Consider the following 15,826-nt stretch of genomic DNA (forward strand, 5'->3'; position numbering starts at 1 on the left):
AGCGAGAGCTTGGCACCCAGAGTGGGCCAAACCAGGTCAGCAGCAGGTTTGCCGAAGGCTGCCTTAGCCGGGTTTGTTTATGTCTGGGTGTGGGTCTCTTACATAACCGGGCAAGTAGGCCACGTTTTCCCTTAGCTACTAGGCCCTTAGCTTCTTGAGGGAGAGTTGGATTTCATTAGAAATCGGGTTGCAGAGGCCGTAAGCTGGTCGCTGCTATTAACTGTTTCCTGCCAGAGTTGGGATAGGTGTAAATGTCAGAGAACAGGGAGGCATCTGCCTTTCCCTCTCCTCCTTACTAGTTAGTACTAATTCTCCTTCCTTCTCTGGGTGAAATGTACTTACTTTCAGTTGTCTCTCTTGTGTCACCTAACTAGAGCATCTAGTATAGCAAGGAAATGCTGAGGAAAATTTCTCCTTCAAGGGAGTCCTTGTAGAGTTCCATATATCACATTACAGAGCAGTGAGAATAATGGGAGGGGGCAGAGCTGGGGAATCCCCTCGGAATTACTGTTTATCCTCTAAGCATTCTGCAGGGAGAACCTGGCCAGAGTCCACTTCATCATGTTAGAACATCGTAGTTTCTGAAATATTCCCTTTGTTCTTGAGAAATGCTGTCTCTGATTGTCTGACTTTATGCTATGTTCATCCCACTCTTATAATCTCTCCCATTTCGTAAGATCTCATCCTTACATCCTTGGAGGTAAATTTTATGGGCAGGTTGGCTTTGTTTTTTGGTTACTTTGTTCAGGATGGACTTTTCAAAGTTTCTTAACATTAGCTGAGTCTGAAATAAGAGTTAAAACATTTTAAAAGCTCTTCGTGTAGTAAATGGAATGTTTTGTGCATTCCAGTTGCCTTGGGTTAGTTTTAAATGTGTAAAGTTATAACCAAAGTTGAAATCTTTTTTTTTTTTAAGAAGCAAAACTACATGAAAGTATCAAAACTCTACAACCTCATTTACTTGTATAATAATAGCAAGAATTTACATAGTGCTTACTTTGTGTCAGATTAAAATCCTTCTTTGTGTCAGATTGTGTTCTAATCACTTAAAATGTTAAACCGTTTAATCCATACAACAGTTCTATGAGAGAGATGTATTATCATTCCTATTTTATAGATCAGGTAATGGAGGTACAGAGAGGTTAAGTAACTTGCCCAAAGTCACCCAAGCTAACAGATGGTGGAATAGGGCTTTGACTCCAAGCATTCCAGGACCCTTGCTCTCAATTACTGCAATACAGTGCTCTTCACTAATTTAAAATTGGCAGCTAGTGGATGGGAGTTGAGTTTTAGTTACTTTTTTACCATCTCTGAAATATGGGTTTACCAAATATTAAAAATTCATACTATCAACAAAACTGTAAGATTAGCTTTTTGCTAAGACAAACTATTTACAAAACAGCATTCGTTTAAGACAAAGAGCTGATTTTTTAATTGCAAATTATTTCTATATGGTCATTGACAAAATACCTGAAGGACATTTTTTCTGGGGGGGGGGCAATACTTTTTCACTTAATTTGCTACTAAAATGGTTACATATGGAAGTGATGAAATCATATATCTTGAAAATCTTGAAAAGATCAGTTTTATTTTTTTTAATGAAACCATTGTGCTTTTTCTTTGGGCTGAAGCACAGTGGAGCGTTAACCACTTTAATATACGTAGCTGATGTTTATTTGAAGGTACTTTTTAAGACTTATTTTCTTTCCACAATAAATCTTATTCTGCTGGTTTGAAGCCTGTTATTTGCAGTGACTAGTGTTGAAGTTAATAAAGGAGTGGAAGTCTAGTAAGTCTGTGTCATCTTTTGGTTGCTAGTCTGTGTTCACTTTTAGATCCTATTATTTTTCGGTACCTTTTGGCAAGTGGAAGCTATGGATGCTCCAGAGAGTTATACTGCACAAGATTTTGGGGCCAGTTTTACAAATCGTTGCAATGAGCGACTCAGAAAATCTACACGGCAGGTTTTGGATGACAGATCTAGAGAGGAGGAAGATTTTCCCTTCTCACTGCTATCTTAAGATTTTGTACAGTTGTGTCCTCCCCCAACGAGACTTACTGTCATTACCTAAGTAACAGGATGAGGACAGGGTCTAGGCAAGTTGTCCAAAGCGTAGGGTAAATTCTTCTGGGCATTGTTGATCTTGGAGATGGTGTCCCAGCCTAACACTAGATGACATTGAGTGACGTAGTAAGGCAGGTATTTCCTTTTCCATTTCTTTTGACCTTCTGATTCAAGGAGGAAGTCAGTTGGCACCATTGCCTCTTTAACACCTCTCAAATCCTTCAGTCTCTCCCTTTATGACAGAGTACAGGCCCTGTAGACTCTCAGCTTTGAGAGGCAACTGTGTTTCATCAGAATGTAGTTTCACTGTTTTGTGTTCCCTTGTTTTAGTATGTATAATTCCGCTTTTGACAGGAAATACTGGCTTTCTGTTTACAGTGAGAATAAGGTATTTCTATTAAAATTAATTTTTTTCAAAGGAAAATGGTGAGTCAATCTAAAAACAACTACTAGAGAATATAATATAGAGGTGATCTATAGATATGGCAAAACTGAATTTGGTAGAGGAATAACAAAATCTTGGGAAATACTGGTCTAATATCTGCTATGGTTAATTCTATAGAGATCTACAGTCTCTTCTTTGAAACTCTTGGGACCATATTTGTTTTGGAATTCAGAATTTTCAGATCTTATTGGCATAGTGCTTATATATGATATGACTTGCATAGTATACGCTAGGGCAGTGCCATCATCTAGCATGGTAGTATTTCTGCAACAAAATGTATGAATGTTCATACCAAGTGGGGTAAGTAGAGATTCTACAGGGCCCCATGTGAGTTCAGGTCAGACCACCAAATATATTTTTGAACCAAACTTAAGAAAAAAGTTTCGATTTTCAGAGATTTCTAGATTTCAAAATCACAGATAAGAGATTATAGATCTGTCTTTGTAAAAAAATTCCATCATTTTCTAAAACACTGATCAAATTAATCATGCTGAAAACAAATTAGACCCCAACTTGGTCCAAGTAACTCTACCATCTTTAAGTTTATTTAACTGCTTGTGTATGATCTCCTTATAGATTCTGATCTGCTATATTGGGCTAGGTAGATTTGTTTGTGGAAGAAAAAGTTGAATCCGAGTGACTTTTACCTGTGTATGTGAAAAAGGAAGTAGTTCCTGGTCCTGCTCATCCTTGAGATATGAGGGTCAGTTTTGAATACAGAACTTGCTCTCTTGGTAATTAAGAACTTGGATATTGGGTAACTGGCCAATGCATTCACTGGTGCCAGAAAATTTGGGGTAAGATTTCATTTGGTTCTATGTTCTTAAAACAAAATCCATCAAATGTTTGCAATTGTTTTGTTGAGTATATTGTTAGTTCTTAAGATAGTCTAGTTATCAATGAAGTCTTAATTTAGCCATGATCAAAATGGTTAAAAAGGGGCACAACCAGCCTCCCAAGCCAGCTGTTTTATAGTCTGTGAACTTAAGATGTTGTAGAGCAGTTAAGCTGGATTAATTACAGTTCAGAGGGCCATGTTGAGTTATTTATGATTGTTTTTCAAACATTCTGGAAAATGATAAATGAGCAAGTATTTTCTTCAGAACGCATTGGGTTTGTCAGATTCTTGATTTATACCTTTTAGAACATGCTTTTATTTTTTGTAATTAGAATGAAAATGTATAGTAATTGATCATAAAAATTATACTTATGAAGTATTTATAGGCTTTGTATGTTATATTGCTAGCTATTTAAATAAATTGATAAAACGAGACACTATAAACAGTGTTTTCCTTTTACATTGTATATTTCCTCAAGAAGCTTAATTAAATCTAACTTGACTGTTCTGTGGGGAACAGGTATACTTAGATGTAGAATCTGAGGCCTGGGCCATTTGGCTCATACATATTTGCATGTAAATTTTATAATGTCATCTAGGACTTTCCAGGAAAGAATAGAGTTTTTTACTCCTGTTACATTAACGCAACAGTTATTAATGTTTTCCATTTCTTGACTCATTCCCACAGGCTTACCTGGATTTTAAGCCATGACATAAATAAGACAGGTGGTAGGATTAGTGCCGTTTCTGATGGAATAGACGTAACACTATCCCTTTTGTACCTACTCAAGAAAACGTACTGGAAATGTCAGTGAGGGTGACATTTGCTATGGATATAACTTTCAATCTACCCTAGTAAAGTCATTTACAGATATTAAGAATCTCTTAGTAGTATAATATACTATGATTAGTATTAATAACCTTGTACATCACACTGCAAATGGTAAAATCACCATTAATAATAACAAGACATAAAATATAATAGTGACAATATTTATTGAGCAGTTGCTAAGTGCTAGGCATGTGTTAGTGCTTTGCATATATGAACTCATTTAATCCTTATAACTGCACTATGAAGAAAGCATAATGATTATCTGCTTTTAGGGATGAGGAAACTCTGTAAAGGTATCTGGAGATCACGTAAGTTAGCCAGAGTCACAAGAAATGAGGCATTCTGGCTCGACTGTGTTTTATTACCTTTAACTTTATGTTCCCCACAAATACAGTAACATCTCAACTCTCTGGGACTCAACTTTGAGCAACTTCATCTGTTTGGAACAAACCTGAGAACATAGGAAGCAAGCAAAAACATTTCTGTAGTTAAAATAGAAGCAAAACTCTTTCTGAATGAGATTATGCATCTTCAGCAGGCAATGAACTGCTAGACTGTGTCCTATCTTGGGTCCTTGAGTGAAGGGTCTCGAGTCTGAACACTTCAATGGAATCCGAGGCTCACAGTATGATCACTAATGCTTCCACATTATTAAGTGAAACGAGTTTTAGTTTAGTGTTAGGAATTGAAGGCTAAAAACCTAATTGATTTTTATGCGAATCTCTCATGATTGGAAAAATACTGCTTGAAATGGGCACATATTTGTTTATCTAGAACTATTCATTTGCAGTGTTGATCTTAATATGTGAAGACAGCAAAATGCCATCTTGATTTTTTTCTTGTGGTTTGATTAAGAAGGTAAAGCTTAACTGTAAAATAAATTCCTTCTACTTTATTTGTCCTGTTTTCATTTTTCCTCTAGATCGTTCCTTTGATGTCCTCAAAAAATCCAAGCATCCCCCAACGTTCCTTGCTGCCGGCCGGCTTTCTGACATGCTGAATGGCGGTGATGAAGTCTACGCTAACTGCATGGTGATAGATCAGGTAAGGTGTGAGTGATGTTACTAGGGGGATCTGCCCTCTTTTCAAAACCTGAGCATGTGAGAAATACATTCCGCATTGCTGTGTTCCTCTGAAAATTTCCGCCTGAGCGCAGCCCAGGTGATGTTGCTGTGAAATCTCGCCATATGAGCATTTAACGTAGGTCCTTCCTTGAGAACACAGCACACCGTAGCTCCCACCGAGAAGCACTGTGGGAGGAGTCTTAGGACACCGTTCAAGGAGAAGAGTGTGAGGGCTCATCCATGAGGCCAAAACTGGAAGTGACATTTGGGAGGCCAATTTCTTCTCTGACCTGATTAAGCAGTATTCATATTCAAATCCAGCAAACACTAAGAGCCAGAGCTTGATGCCAGCCCCATGTGAAGCTGTCACGTAAATTACTTGCTTAATCCTCACAACATACCTGTTAACGTGTACTTAGGTTATAGAGCTTTAATATTAAAACAGAATGGTGTCATGTTGTAGGGAAGCTGGAACCCTTTAGAATTCTCCACCCATTCCCTGATAGAGATTTGTGAGTTAAAACTCATACAGGCAGATGGTTTGAATGTGCATCTACATATGGATTTATTCTTTGATCTTTTCTCTAGCTCGGTGATCCTCAAATTTTAATATTTATAAAAATTAAAGTATAGTTATAGATCTGAAAATTTCTGCATGCCCTAATTTATGAGAGACTTAAGGGATTTTCAAGAGTAATTCTGACAGCACACAATTTCTGCTTTACCCCCTGGCTTTAAAACCTAATCCCTACATAAGAAACACTATATAGATGTTCATTGAGCAATAATCTATTTTACCCTTTGTTACTGTTATTGTTAGTATGCATATATTGAACCCTATTACTTACCAATGTTTTCTCTGATATAAACTTTTTTCCTGTCTAGTAGGTCTCAATTTCAGCCCATTGGTTGAATGTCTTTGCTTTTTCCTTTGGGTTATGAAACATTGTTACATTAAATGCATAGTATAAATGGCATAGATTGGAATGATATTCAAAACGACAGAAGAACCAATAAAGCAGAATGGACATCAGCTGTAAATAACTGGTATAGTTTTTTTTGGTATAAAGCAGCTGAATGTCAGCCCTAGTTATAGAAATCTAGGTGAGACACAGAGTTTAGGACAAAGTGGGAGTTCTGGGGACAGTCTTTGAAGATACAAGGTAATTGGACTTACTGTGCTCTAGCTACATTCTGATTTTAATGGTTTTATTCTGTTGCCATATTTTCTCAGCGTTTAAATGAAATACATTTGAGTCCATATATATATATATATTTTTTTTTTTTTTTTTTTTTTCGTCCTGAGCCTCAGTGAATACTGCAGTACTTCCATTTACTTCAAGTAGCTAAAATTATACTTGACTGGACATTATGTGGAGGCAAACTGTGTCTTTATATGTTTTAAGATACATTAAAAATGCAAAACTTCCCAAACCAAAGATGAAGTTAGGATACAATTTCTGTTTGGAACTACTTTGAGTGAGAGAAGTATTGCTTTAATAATGTGAATCATACATTTAAAGAGAATACGAACAGCCTGATTGATAAACTGAAATGAGGAAGAGAATTGCTGAATTTGTGCCATGAAAACAAAACTCAAAATCTGGATACAAATCACAAAGTTCACTATATCGGTGTAGTATAGTTACATCATTTCTTTTACTGTTTCTGTGTCCATTTGAATAGCAAGGACAAAATAAGGAGTCCAAAATCTGCATATCAAAAATAATTTCTAGCAATATCTGGAAAGAATTTTATCTAATTTTCTTCATCTCCTTCAACCTGGCACAGAAGCCTAAAAAGATTGCTAGCTTGTTTACGATGCTGTTTCCCATAAATTTTCAAGGTTATCAGCCTATCTGATGAGGAAACTCACATGACAAAAACTACTTTGAAGATTACTCTGTCATGTAAACTACTTTGCAAAAAAATTAATTTGGACATCATTTCAAGCCTGCATAATTCAGTACAAAGAATCCTTGTATACTCTTTATCAAAAAAATCTCCAAATTTTACCATATTTTACTTTATTATTCTGAGTATGTGTTGTGTGTATGTACATGCAAATGCTTATGATATGTATATAAATAGTAAACATTTAGGAGTAAATTGAATATATGGTGCCCCGTTACCCCTCAATCTTTTATGGTGTATTTTCCTAAAAGCATGGATATTCTCTTACTTAAGCACATATGGTTACCAAAATCAGGAAATCATCATTGACACAGTACTATCAACTGTCTACAGACCTTATTCAATTTTAGTCAATTGTCCCAATAATGTTCCTTGTAGCAAAAGAAAATTCAATAACATGTCTTGCATTTAGTTGTTGTGTCTCTTTAGTCTCCTTTCATCTGGGACAGTTCCTTAGTCTTTGTCTTTTATGACATTGATAATTTTGAAGACTACAGACCAGGTTGTTGTTTGTTTGCTTGTTTTGGTTTTTGCTATACTGTCCTTTAATTTTGGTTTGACTTATATTTCCTCATGATTAGATTCAGGTTATGTGTGATTGGCAGGAATATTACAGAGGTGATGTCATGTTCTTCTCAGTGCATTGTATCAGGAGACACATGATAATAATTTGTCCCATTACTGGTGATATCTTTGATCTACCAAGTTTCTTTTCAGTAAAATTACTATTTTTTAAAAAAATTATTGCGTATCTTGTGGAGAGATAGTTTGAGTCTTTGTACATATCCAGTTACTGATTTGACTCTCACTCACTAGCTTTCCGTGATTGTTTTTGCCTTAGTAAATTATTATTATGATGGTGGTTGATTTAGGGCCCTACATTTCCCCCTTTGCTTCTTTTCCCCTTCACTGTCTTATTTCTAAATGGTGTTACTCCCTTCGTTTTTACTGTCTTCTCCCCCAGAAGTGATGCCTTTTGATGACCACCACCTCAGATCACCAGTACTTTTAAGCCCCTTCCTTAGAGCAAGCGCTTTGATCAACCGGGACTTTTTTTTTCACACTGTCCAGAGGAAGCTGTACTTTCTCTTCCTGGTGATGATTTTAGATCAGTCTTAGGCCCTCCACTAGCTCCCTGTTCTCTCTACCATGCAGATTTTTCCAGACTGCCCTTACTCTATGCAAAGGCTTATGGCAAGTATATGACAGGTTTCTTGCTGAGATTTGATGTTTATTATTTACAGGTAATTTAAAGTTTGGGGCATTATCTGTCTTCTAGTTATGCTAAATCCATATGTCTTATGTAGCTTTATTTGGTTTTCTTTTTGTTTGGGAGACTCAGATTTACGTGACCACCGCTGACTTGGTTACCCAGATTCCTATAAACTATTTTATAAGCTAAAATGCCTACTCTTTAGTTTTTCTCTCAGGTATTTAAAACATTTCCCCTCTTTTGAGTCAGTGGTTCATAAAATGTTAAAAGCGTAGTCAGTTTCTGGTTTTGTAATAAAGTTTATAAAATGCTCAGTCTTCTTCCTTTTGTGAATTATGGGATAGCAACCATGTGAACAAAAATATATCATGTAAGAATTCTCTGCTTACGTAAAGCAAAACAAAAACAAGAACAAACAAAAAAGGATAAATAAGTTGGAAAGTTTTTAAATTGTGAAAACTTTATTCTTTGCTCAGCAAATATTTTTCTTTCAACTACCAGGTTGGTGATTTGGATATTAACTATATTAATATAGAGGGAATCACTGAAAACACTTGCCTTGAATCCATGGGTTCTACTCTGGGGCCTCAGAGCAGCAAGTCCATCCTTCCTACTGAAACCAGCGCTGGCATGTACCCACCAAATGAGAACACAGAAGTCACATCACACACCGAAGCCCAACCGTCTTTCATGTCACCATCTAGTTCATATGCTTCCAGTTTGAATCTTTCTTTTGGTCTTCGTGGATTTGAAAAGGAACAAAGTCATCTAAAGAAAAGAAGGTAAGGTACTACATTCTAGAGGGAAAATGTAGAAAATCAAAGAACCTTGTAGCAGGACTTAGAAAATTCTATTTTCTTATTGTTATTGTCCCCACCATTTTTATTTCTACATCAAAATTTGCCCCCTTTTATGTGCTTATATTCCTCGACTTGAAAGTAAGATACATAAGAAAAGTGACAAAAATATAATAGAGGAAAACCATGAGATACCATTTAATACTTACTAGATAAGCAAAAATTTTAAAGTGTAACACCATATTTTAGTGAAAATGCATACAATAGAAACTCCTGTGTACAGTTCATAGGAGTGAAAATTGTATAATAACTTTGGAAAATACTTTGGCATTTCCTTATAAAGTTAGATACGCATATATGTTATGACCCAGCAGTTTTACTTCTGTGTCTTAAGAGACATATGTAAGACTATTTATTGCAGTAGGAAATAACCCAAATGGTGGGGAATGAATAGATAAATTACACTATAGTTACACAATGGAATACCGTACAATAGTGAATATGAATTAACTATGACTACATCTACATGCATAATCATATGCAACTTAGAAACATGAAGTGGAACAAAAAAGGAGCCACAAAATACTTCAGTTAGATTTCACTTTTATAAACTGCAAAAGCAAACAATCTGTTAATATAGGGCATGTATAATGTGCTTAAGCAATAAGGAAATCACAAATGAGAATGAAGAGGATAAAAATCCCCAAATTTAAGATAGTTGTTACATTGAGTGGGCAATGTAGAGAATGAGAAGGAATAAAACAATGGTGTGGCCAGTGTTCGTTTCAAGTTGAGTGGGCTCATGGGTGTTTGTTTTATTTTTATGCTCTGTAACATAGTTACCTTACACTGTTTCTTGTATGTGTAAAAATGTCACTAAAACAATAGTTTTATTGTATAGGATATGATTGTGCATATTTATATATATGTGTGTGTGTATGTGTGTGTGTGACCCTGTACCTTTGTATTCACGTCTTATCCATTCATACTGTTGTCTGTTTTCTTTAGGGAATAGGCCCATTTTTACTGATTTCGTTTTATCATACTCTCTACTTTCCTTAGGAAATAGCTTATTTTCTCCTCATGCCTTAGACCTCTGATTATATGTCAAGTTTTACACATAAAATTATGAATCAAAATGAAAATAGAATGTACACACATATGTGTGTATATAAATATTTATCTGAATGAATATTCTACAGAGGCTTAATTGATCAGAAAGGAGTGAAAGGGAGGGGAAGCAGCAGTCACTGGGTGCCAATCACTGGGCTCCACTTTGCACTGATATACAATAACTTGAGGTTATAAAACTTTAACAGATATCGGTACCAAGAGTGATGTCCGGTGCATAAATAATAAAAGATTTTCTCTAGATTTTTATTGTGTGAATTATGGTTTTAAAGATACTTGCATGGTCATGGCTGCAAATTGAACTGACGGGACATTTTGGGCTCTCCACAAATCTGCTTGGGACAAGAGGCTGATGGTCAAGGCAAGATTCTACAGAGCTCTGCAAAGACAGATTGAACCATGTGATTAATGCATTCTGGCAGGATCTTTAAGATCTGTTGAGTTTGTGACCCAGATCTCAAGAGGTGAATAAGTTCTTTATAGGAGCTTCTCTAGCGAAAAGGAGGAAAAGCCACAGATGGGCTCTCTGTACTGCATATGCAAATATTCACAGGATATCTAAATTGTATTTTCTGATCATGGTCTTCTCTGGGACATTTAAACATCTCACTGCTGCAGATGGATTTGAGTATAAGAAAAACTGTCCAGTTTGAGTAAAGGTAATTTGAAGCCTCTGTAAAAATGTCATAACTCAGGTGTGGGGGGAGGGAATAAGGAGAGGATGATGATGTCCTATGAGAAAATGGTCCCTTCTGACTTTATCTCCTGTACATTCCATCTCCTCTGAAAAATAAAGGAGCGAGGAGAAAGGACTTGAGTTCCCCAGGAAGCTCCATCTTGGCCCTGGGATGGCCATGGGACCCTCCCTTCAGTGGGTGTCATGGTGGAAGACAAGGAACAATTGATAATGAACCCAAAGTGAAATGCACCCAATTCATTAATAAATGAATTTATCCCCAGAGGCTGGGAACTTCTCATGAAGGAGAAATTTTGGGGCTCACAATAAAAACTGAGGGGAGAATAAGCAATGCAACATTTATTTTAAAAAATTATGTAACAAAAATTTGGTGATAAAAGACAAGTAATTGTTTTAAAACTTACGTTTTTTAAACCTTTTTTGTCTTACAAAGAAATTCTTGAAAGAAAAAAAGAATTTCTTTTTCGTTTTAAAAAGAAATCCCTGTAACACCATGAGCCTTCCCCTCACACACACACATAAAATTTAAACAAACGTTACATTCCACATGTTATTTTATGTATTCTGCTTTTTTCTATTCTATACTATTTGAAAAGAAACTTCTGGTCACAACCTATTGAATCTATTTTATATCCCACTAATGGGGTTTTGAAAAATGGTTATAAAATGAGAAACCTAGAGGTAATCCTGAAGAATATTATCACTGATACCAAATACCTTAGTTTAATAGCTTAACAAAGGAAAATAGTAGCCCAATTTGAATGAATAGAAAAAGGAATGTTTTAAAGTATAGTATAAAGAATAAAATAAAATACTTCTAGGGGGTATTCATAGTGATGGAGAAATGCTGTATATAACTGGAAAGGCTTGTGTTAAAACACGATATTCTCGTAGGCAGCCAACCATTTGAACTAATTTTCATTAGTATGGCGATCACAAGTTGAAAGACAAATGCAGAGGCACAAGACATCAGCAAATCTCCCCTCCACTCCCACCCCGGTCTCTTTCTGCCCTCAGATTATCACTGAATTAAGGAACCTACATAGCACCTTAAAATATCTGTAGTTACATTACTGTAATACTCAACGCATCAGTATTTACCAGAAAGGTTTTCTTAACTAAGCTTTAGTTTTTTTTTTTTATGAGAAATAACTTTATGCTCGCCACCATCTTTAGGAGTTGAATTAAAGTGTGAAGTCCACCTCCAATTTGTCCTCTCCTCCTCAAGGTCAAGGTGGAGGCCCTCAGTGAGTTCTCCAAGGAGAAAACCCCACATTGGAAATCCTCAGTGGTGACGATCATGGCCTTTACTGCTGGGTTTGCTGGTGCCCAGGAGGGACCCCGAAATAGCTCAAGGATTAGAGATGAGTCTGAGTATTTGGATTAGAGACATATATGGTAGGATCTCTGTTCCAAATGCCATATAATTTATTAAGTTGAGATTCAGTGGCCATTAAATAGCCTATGGTTTTTTAAGGAAAATAACCAAATTTGAAGTCTGTTTCTGGTTCTTTGTATTTCAAAATCAAGATGGTTTATTGTGTTGTTATTAAAATTTTAACTCCAGAATTGTTAACAACCAAAGAAAAAATACATTTAAAAATGCACTGTGCATTAACATGCCTGTGGAAGCTCTCGGCCTCAAAGTTTGAGTGGTTTAAAATGTAGATGGATGGAAGGAGCCAGGGATGTGCAAGGTCAAATCCTTGCCTTTTAATTTTATGGTTATCAAAGTTAAATGAGGAAAGAAAAGCAGTAGATAAGCAGAATCACCACCTGTTTCTGACATGTAAGTTTCATGGGAATCATTTTTTTTAATCTCTAAAAATGATAATTGAATGTGACATATTTGGAACCTCACTTGACTTGTGCCTGACCCATTTCTTGACACCAGCTCTGGGATGAGATCTTTACATGTCTCTCCTTGTTTTCTTACGTGTGCCTCCACCCTCCTGTGCTGTCCAGGGGTGAAAGAGGGAATGCCACGTGGTATTTTTCACGTGCAAATTGCCCCAAAGGCCCTCCCCTGCCCCCCCCTCCCCCCGACAGCTCAGTGGCTCTGTTTTGTCTGTGTTTTTAATATTTGAAGGGTAGCTATTTGGGGCTGGTAATAATTATATTTACAAAGCAAAAATCTTGAGGATAGTACTAACTTGAACCAGCTTTTGTTTCTTAGAGAGCTTGAAATGGCTTTTGCTAGGTTGAAATGTTCATTTGGGGAAACATAAAATCTTGTTTAAAAAGAGGCTATTTGGGGGGAGAAAAAAACAATAAAAATCACTTAAGCATGAATTTTGTTAGATATTAAATGGGTGCCCATTGCAGCTGACGCCAATGAGAAAATCTGAATTCAGAGAATAGAAACCCATGGCTCGGGACTTCCCTGGTGGCACAGTGGTTAAGAATCCGCCTGCCAGTGCAGGGGACACAGGTTTGAGTCCTGGTCCGGGAAGATCCCACATGCCGTGGAGCAACTAAGGCTGGCTGTGTGCCACAACTACTGAGCCTGCGCTCTAGAGCCCATGAGCTACAACTACTGAGCCTGCATGTCACAACTACTGAAGCCCGCATGCCTAGAGCTTGTGCTCCACAACAAGAGAAGCCACTGCAGTGAGAAGCCCGCACACCACAAGGAAGGGTAGCCCCCGCTCGCCGCAACTAGAGAAATCCCATGCGCAGCAACAAAGACCCAACGCAGCCAAAAAAAAAAAAAAAAAAAGAAACCCATGGCTCTGTCTTACTTGGTGATTTAGTTGTTTGTTTACTTTGTTCTCCATCCAGTTCCAGCCTTGATGCTCTGGATGCTGACAGTGAAGGAGAGGGGCATTCCGAGCGGTCGCGCATTTGCTACACTCCAGTGTCTCAGAGTTCCTCGAGAACTGGCATTCCTAGTGGGGATGAATTGGACTCTTTTGAGACCAACACTGAACCAGATTTTAATATCTCCAGGACTGAATCACTTTCTTTATCAAGTAGCCTGCAGCTAAAGGTATTCTTATTGGTATTAATTTGGTTTATCGTAAGCCTGAAAAATATGTTGCCTAAATCCACCCATCTCTGAAAGACAAATTATGTTACGGTCACATGTGTAAACTTTTTCTTTTTGAAGACCCCATGAGCTGCCTGAGCTTGTCTTTTTACTCTCTCCCACTCTAATGTGTATAGTCCTTACTTACAATGGCTGATTTGTTTTCATGAATCACCACCAATACAGATAATCTTTCACATACTTGGAAAATTTTACCATTTTATACTGTGATTTCTGCCATCACCCCTTAAGCAATGGGAGAAAAGCTGGTAGTATGAAGTGAGTTTAAATGATCAAACTTGTTTTGCACGCATAAAATTTTACTTGGCACTGGTGTTAAGGTAAATAATATTGCTAAGGCAGAGGTGACATTTGTTGAGCGTTCCTGGCTGCATGAACTCATCTGGAACACCATAGACTGTCAGTTTTTCCACAGGAGACAGCTTTTCTGTCATTGGCATTTTCGCATTGGAATTTCATTTTGTTGTGGTTTTTTTAAAAGACTAAACTCTTCCAGTCTTTCAGAGAAAGCCCTTTTCTGTTTGGACCTATGTTTTCTTTTTGATTTCTGTTGTCCACTTGTTTTCTTTTTCAATCGAGTTTACTACTATAAAACAATGTGTGCTGTGCCCAAACGTCTCATACCACAAACATATGGTGGTTATGGTAATGCTTTATTTTTGTAGTGTTCTCTACAATATACAAAACATGCTTTTATATAAAATGTATAATTTTCTCATAACTCACCTAGGATATAAGGAGTACTTTTATTTTAATATTTGATCAGTTGAAGTTCTGGAGAGATTAGATGTCCACGTTGCCCAAGCTTGGTGATAGAGTCAGAACTCAAATCTAGGCCTTCTGACCCCAGATCCTGAATCGTCTTCCCCCAGCTCTGAGTTCTGTAGAGCTGTCATAATCTTCTGAACCTAGAGGTCATGTGATATTTCTGGATAATAAGAAATAGGTATGGTTGTTAATGTAGCTACTTCTCAGATTTGCATTTTGAATGGAACTGTGAAAAATTCATCATTACTTGGAATGAAAAGTAATTCTTTGTGAAGCAGTTCCATGCTGTTCACTTTTAAGAAGAAATCTGTCCTATAAAATATGTCTTGCCTTGCCTCTGTAATTACCCTGTGTAACTTTTTGCCAAAGAATTCTGGATAATTTTCAAAGTCGTGTTATGAAAAATGATTACCATGCATGACTTAAATGCAGAGGGTGGTACTTGGCTAGGGCCCTTTGTGGCCAACTCACTGTTAGAGTTATAGGACAACTCGGGTTGGCCTTTCTGACATCCAGGCCCACTGGGTCTTTCCCAATAAGTAAGTCAGGGAGCCATGGCTTAAGACCTTTTGAAGCAGGGTCAGGCTTCTGTTTTCAACTTCCCTCCAGGCTCTTTAACTAAAACGTAAGCCTAGGGCAACCATGTGCTTTCACTTAGGGAGAAGAAGAGAACAGTGCTTGTGTGAAGGACAGTTGCTGATGGCTTAAGTTTAGTAACACATTTTGCACCACTTTCTTTCACCTGTAACCTTAAGTGGTATCTTAAGAATGGATGGGGGTGCGCATCAATCCTAAGGCCACTAGGCCTCTGTTGGATGGGATTTGGGTGCCATAAATGGCTTTAGTGGCATTCTATTGTGTATTCATTTAAATTTTCTAGAACATGTAAGAAAAGCATTTTTTAAATTATCTATCCATCTTGCATTTTTCATATATGTTGCCAATATAATAATAGAAATAATAGGTAATTGGGAAAACAGGAGAAAAATAGCAGGTCATTTAAAAGAAACAAA

At 36.9% G+C, this 15,826-nt stretch overlaps 1 protein-coding gene across 1 annotated transcript in view; it reads left to right on the forward strand.

The window, feature by feature from the left end:
• ARHGEF28 (Rho guanine nucleotide exchange factor 28) overlaps positions 1-15,826 on the forward strand; it is a 285,463-nt gene that overhangs the window by 195,634 nt on the left and 74,003 nt on the right. The window contains 3 exon segments of the mRNA XM_068535504.1: positions 5,103-5,224; positions 8,873-9,153; positions 13,778-13,985. Of these exon segments, the coding sequence (XP_068391605.1) occupies positions 5,103-5,224; positions 8,873-9,153; positions 13,778-13,985 (611 nt within the window).

Source organism: Eschrichtius robustus, chromosome 2 (assembly GCF_028021215.1).
Source record: "Eschrichtius robustus isolate mEscRob2 chromosome 2, mEscRob2.pri, whole genome shotgun sequence".
In the NCBI taxonomy this organism is placed as follows: Eukaryota; Metazoa; Chordata; class Mammalia; order Artiodactyla; family Eschrichtiidae; genus Eschrichtius; species Eschrichtius robustus.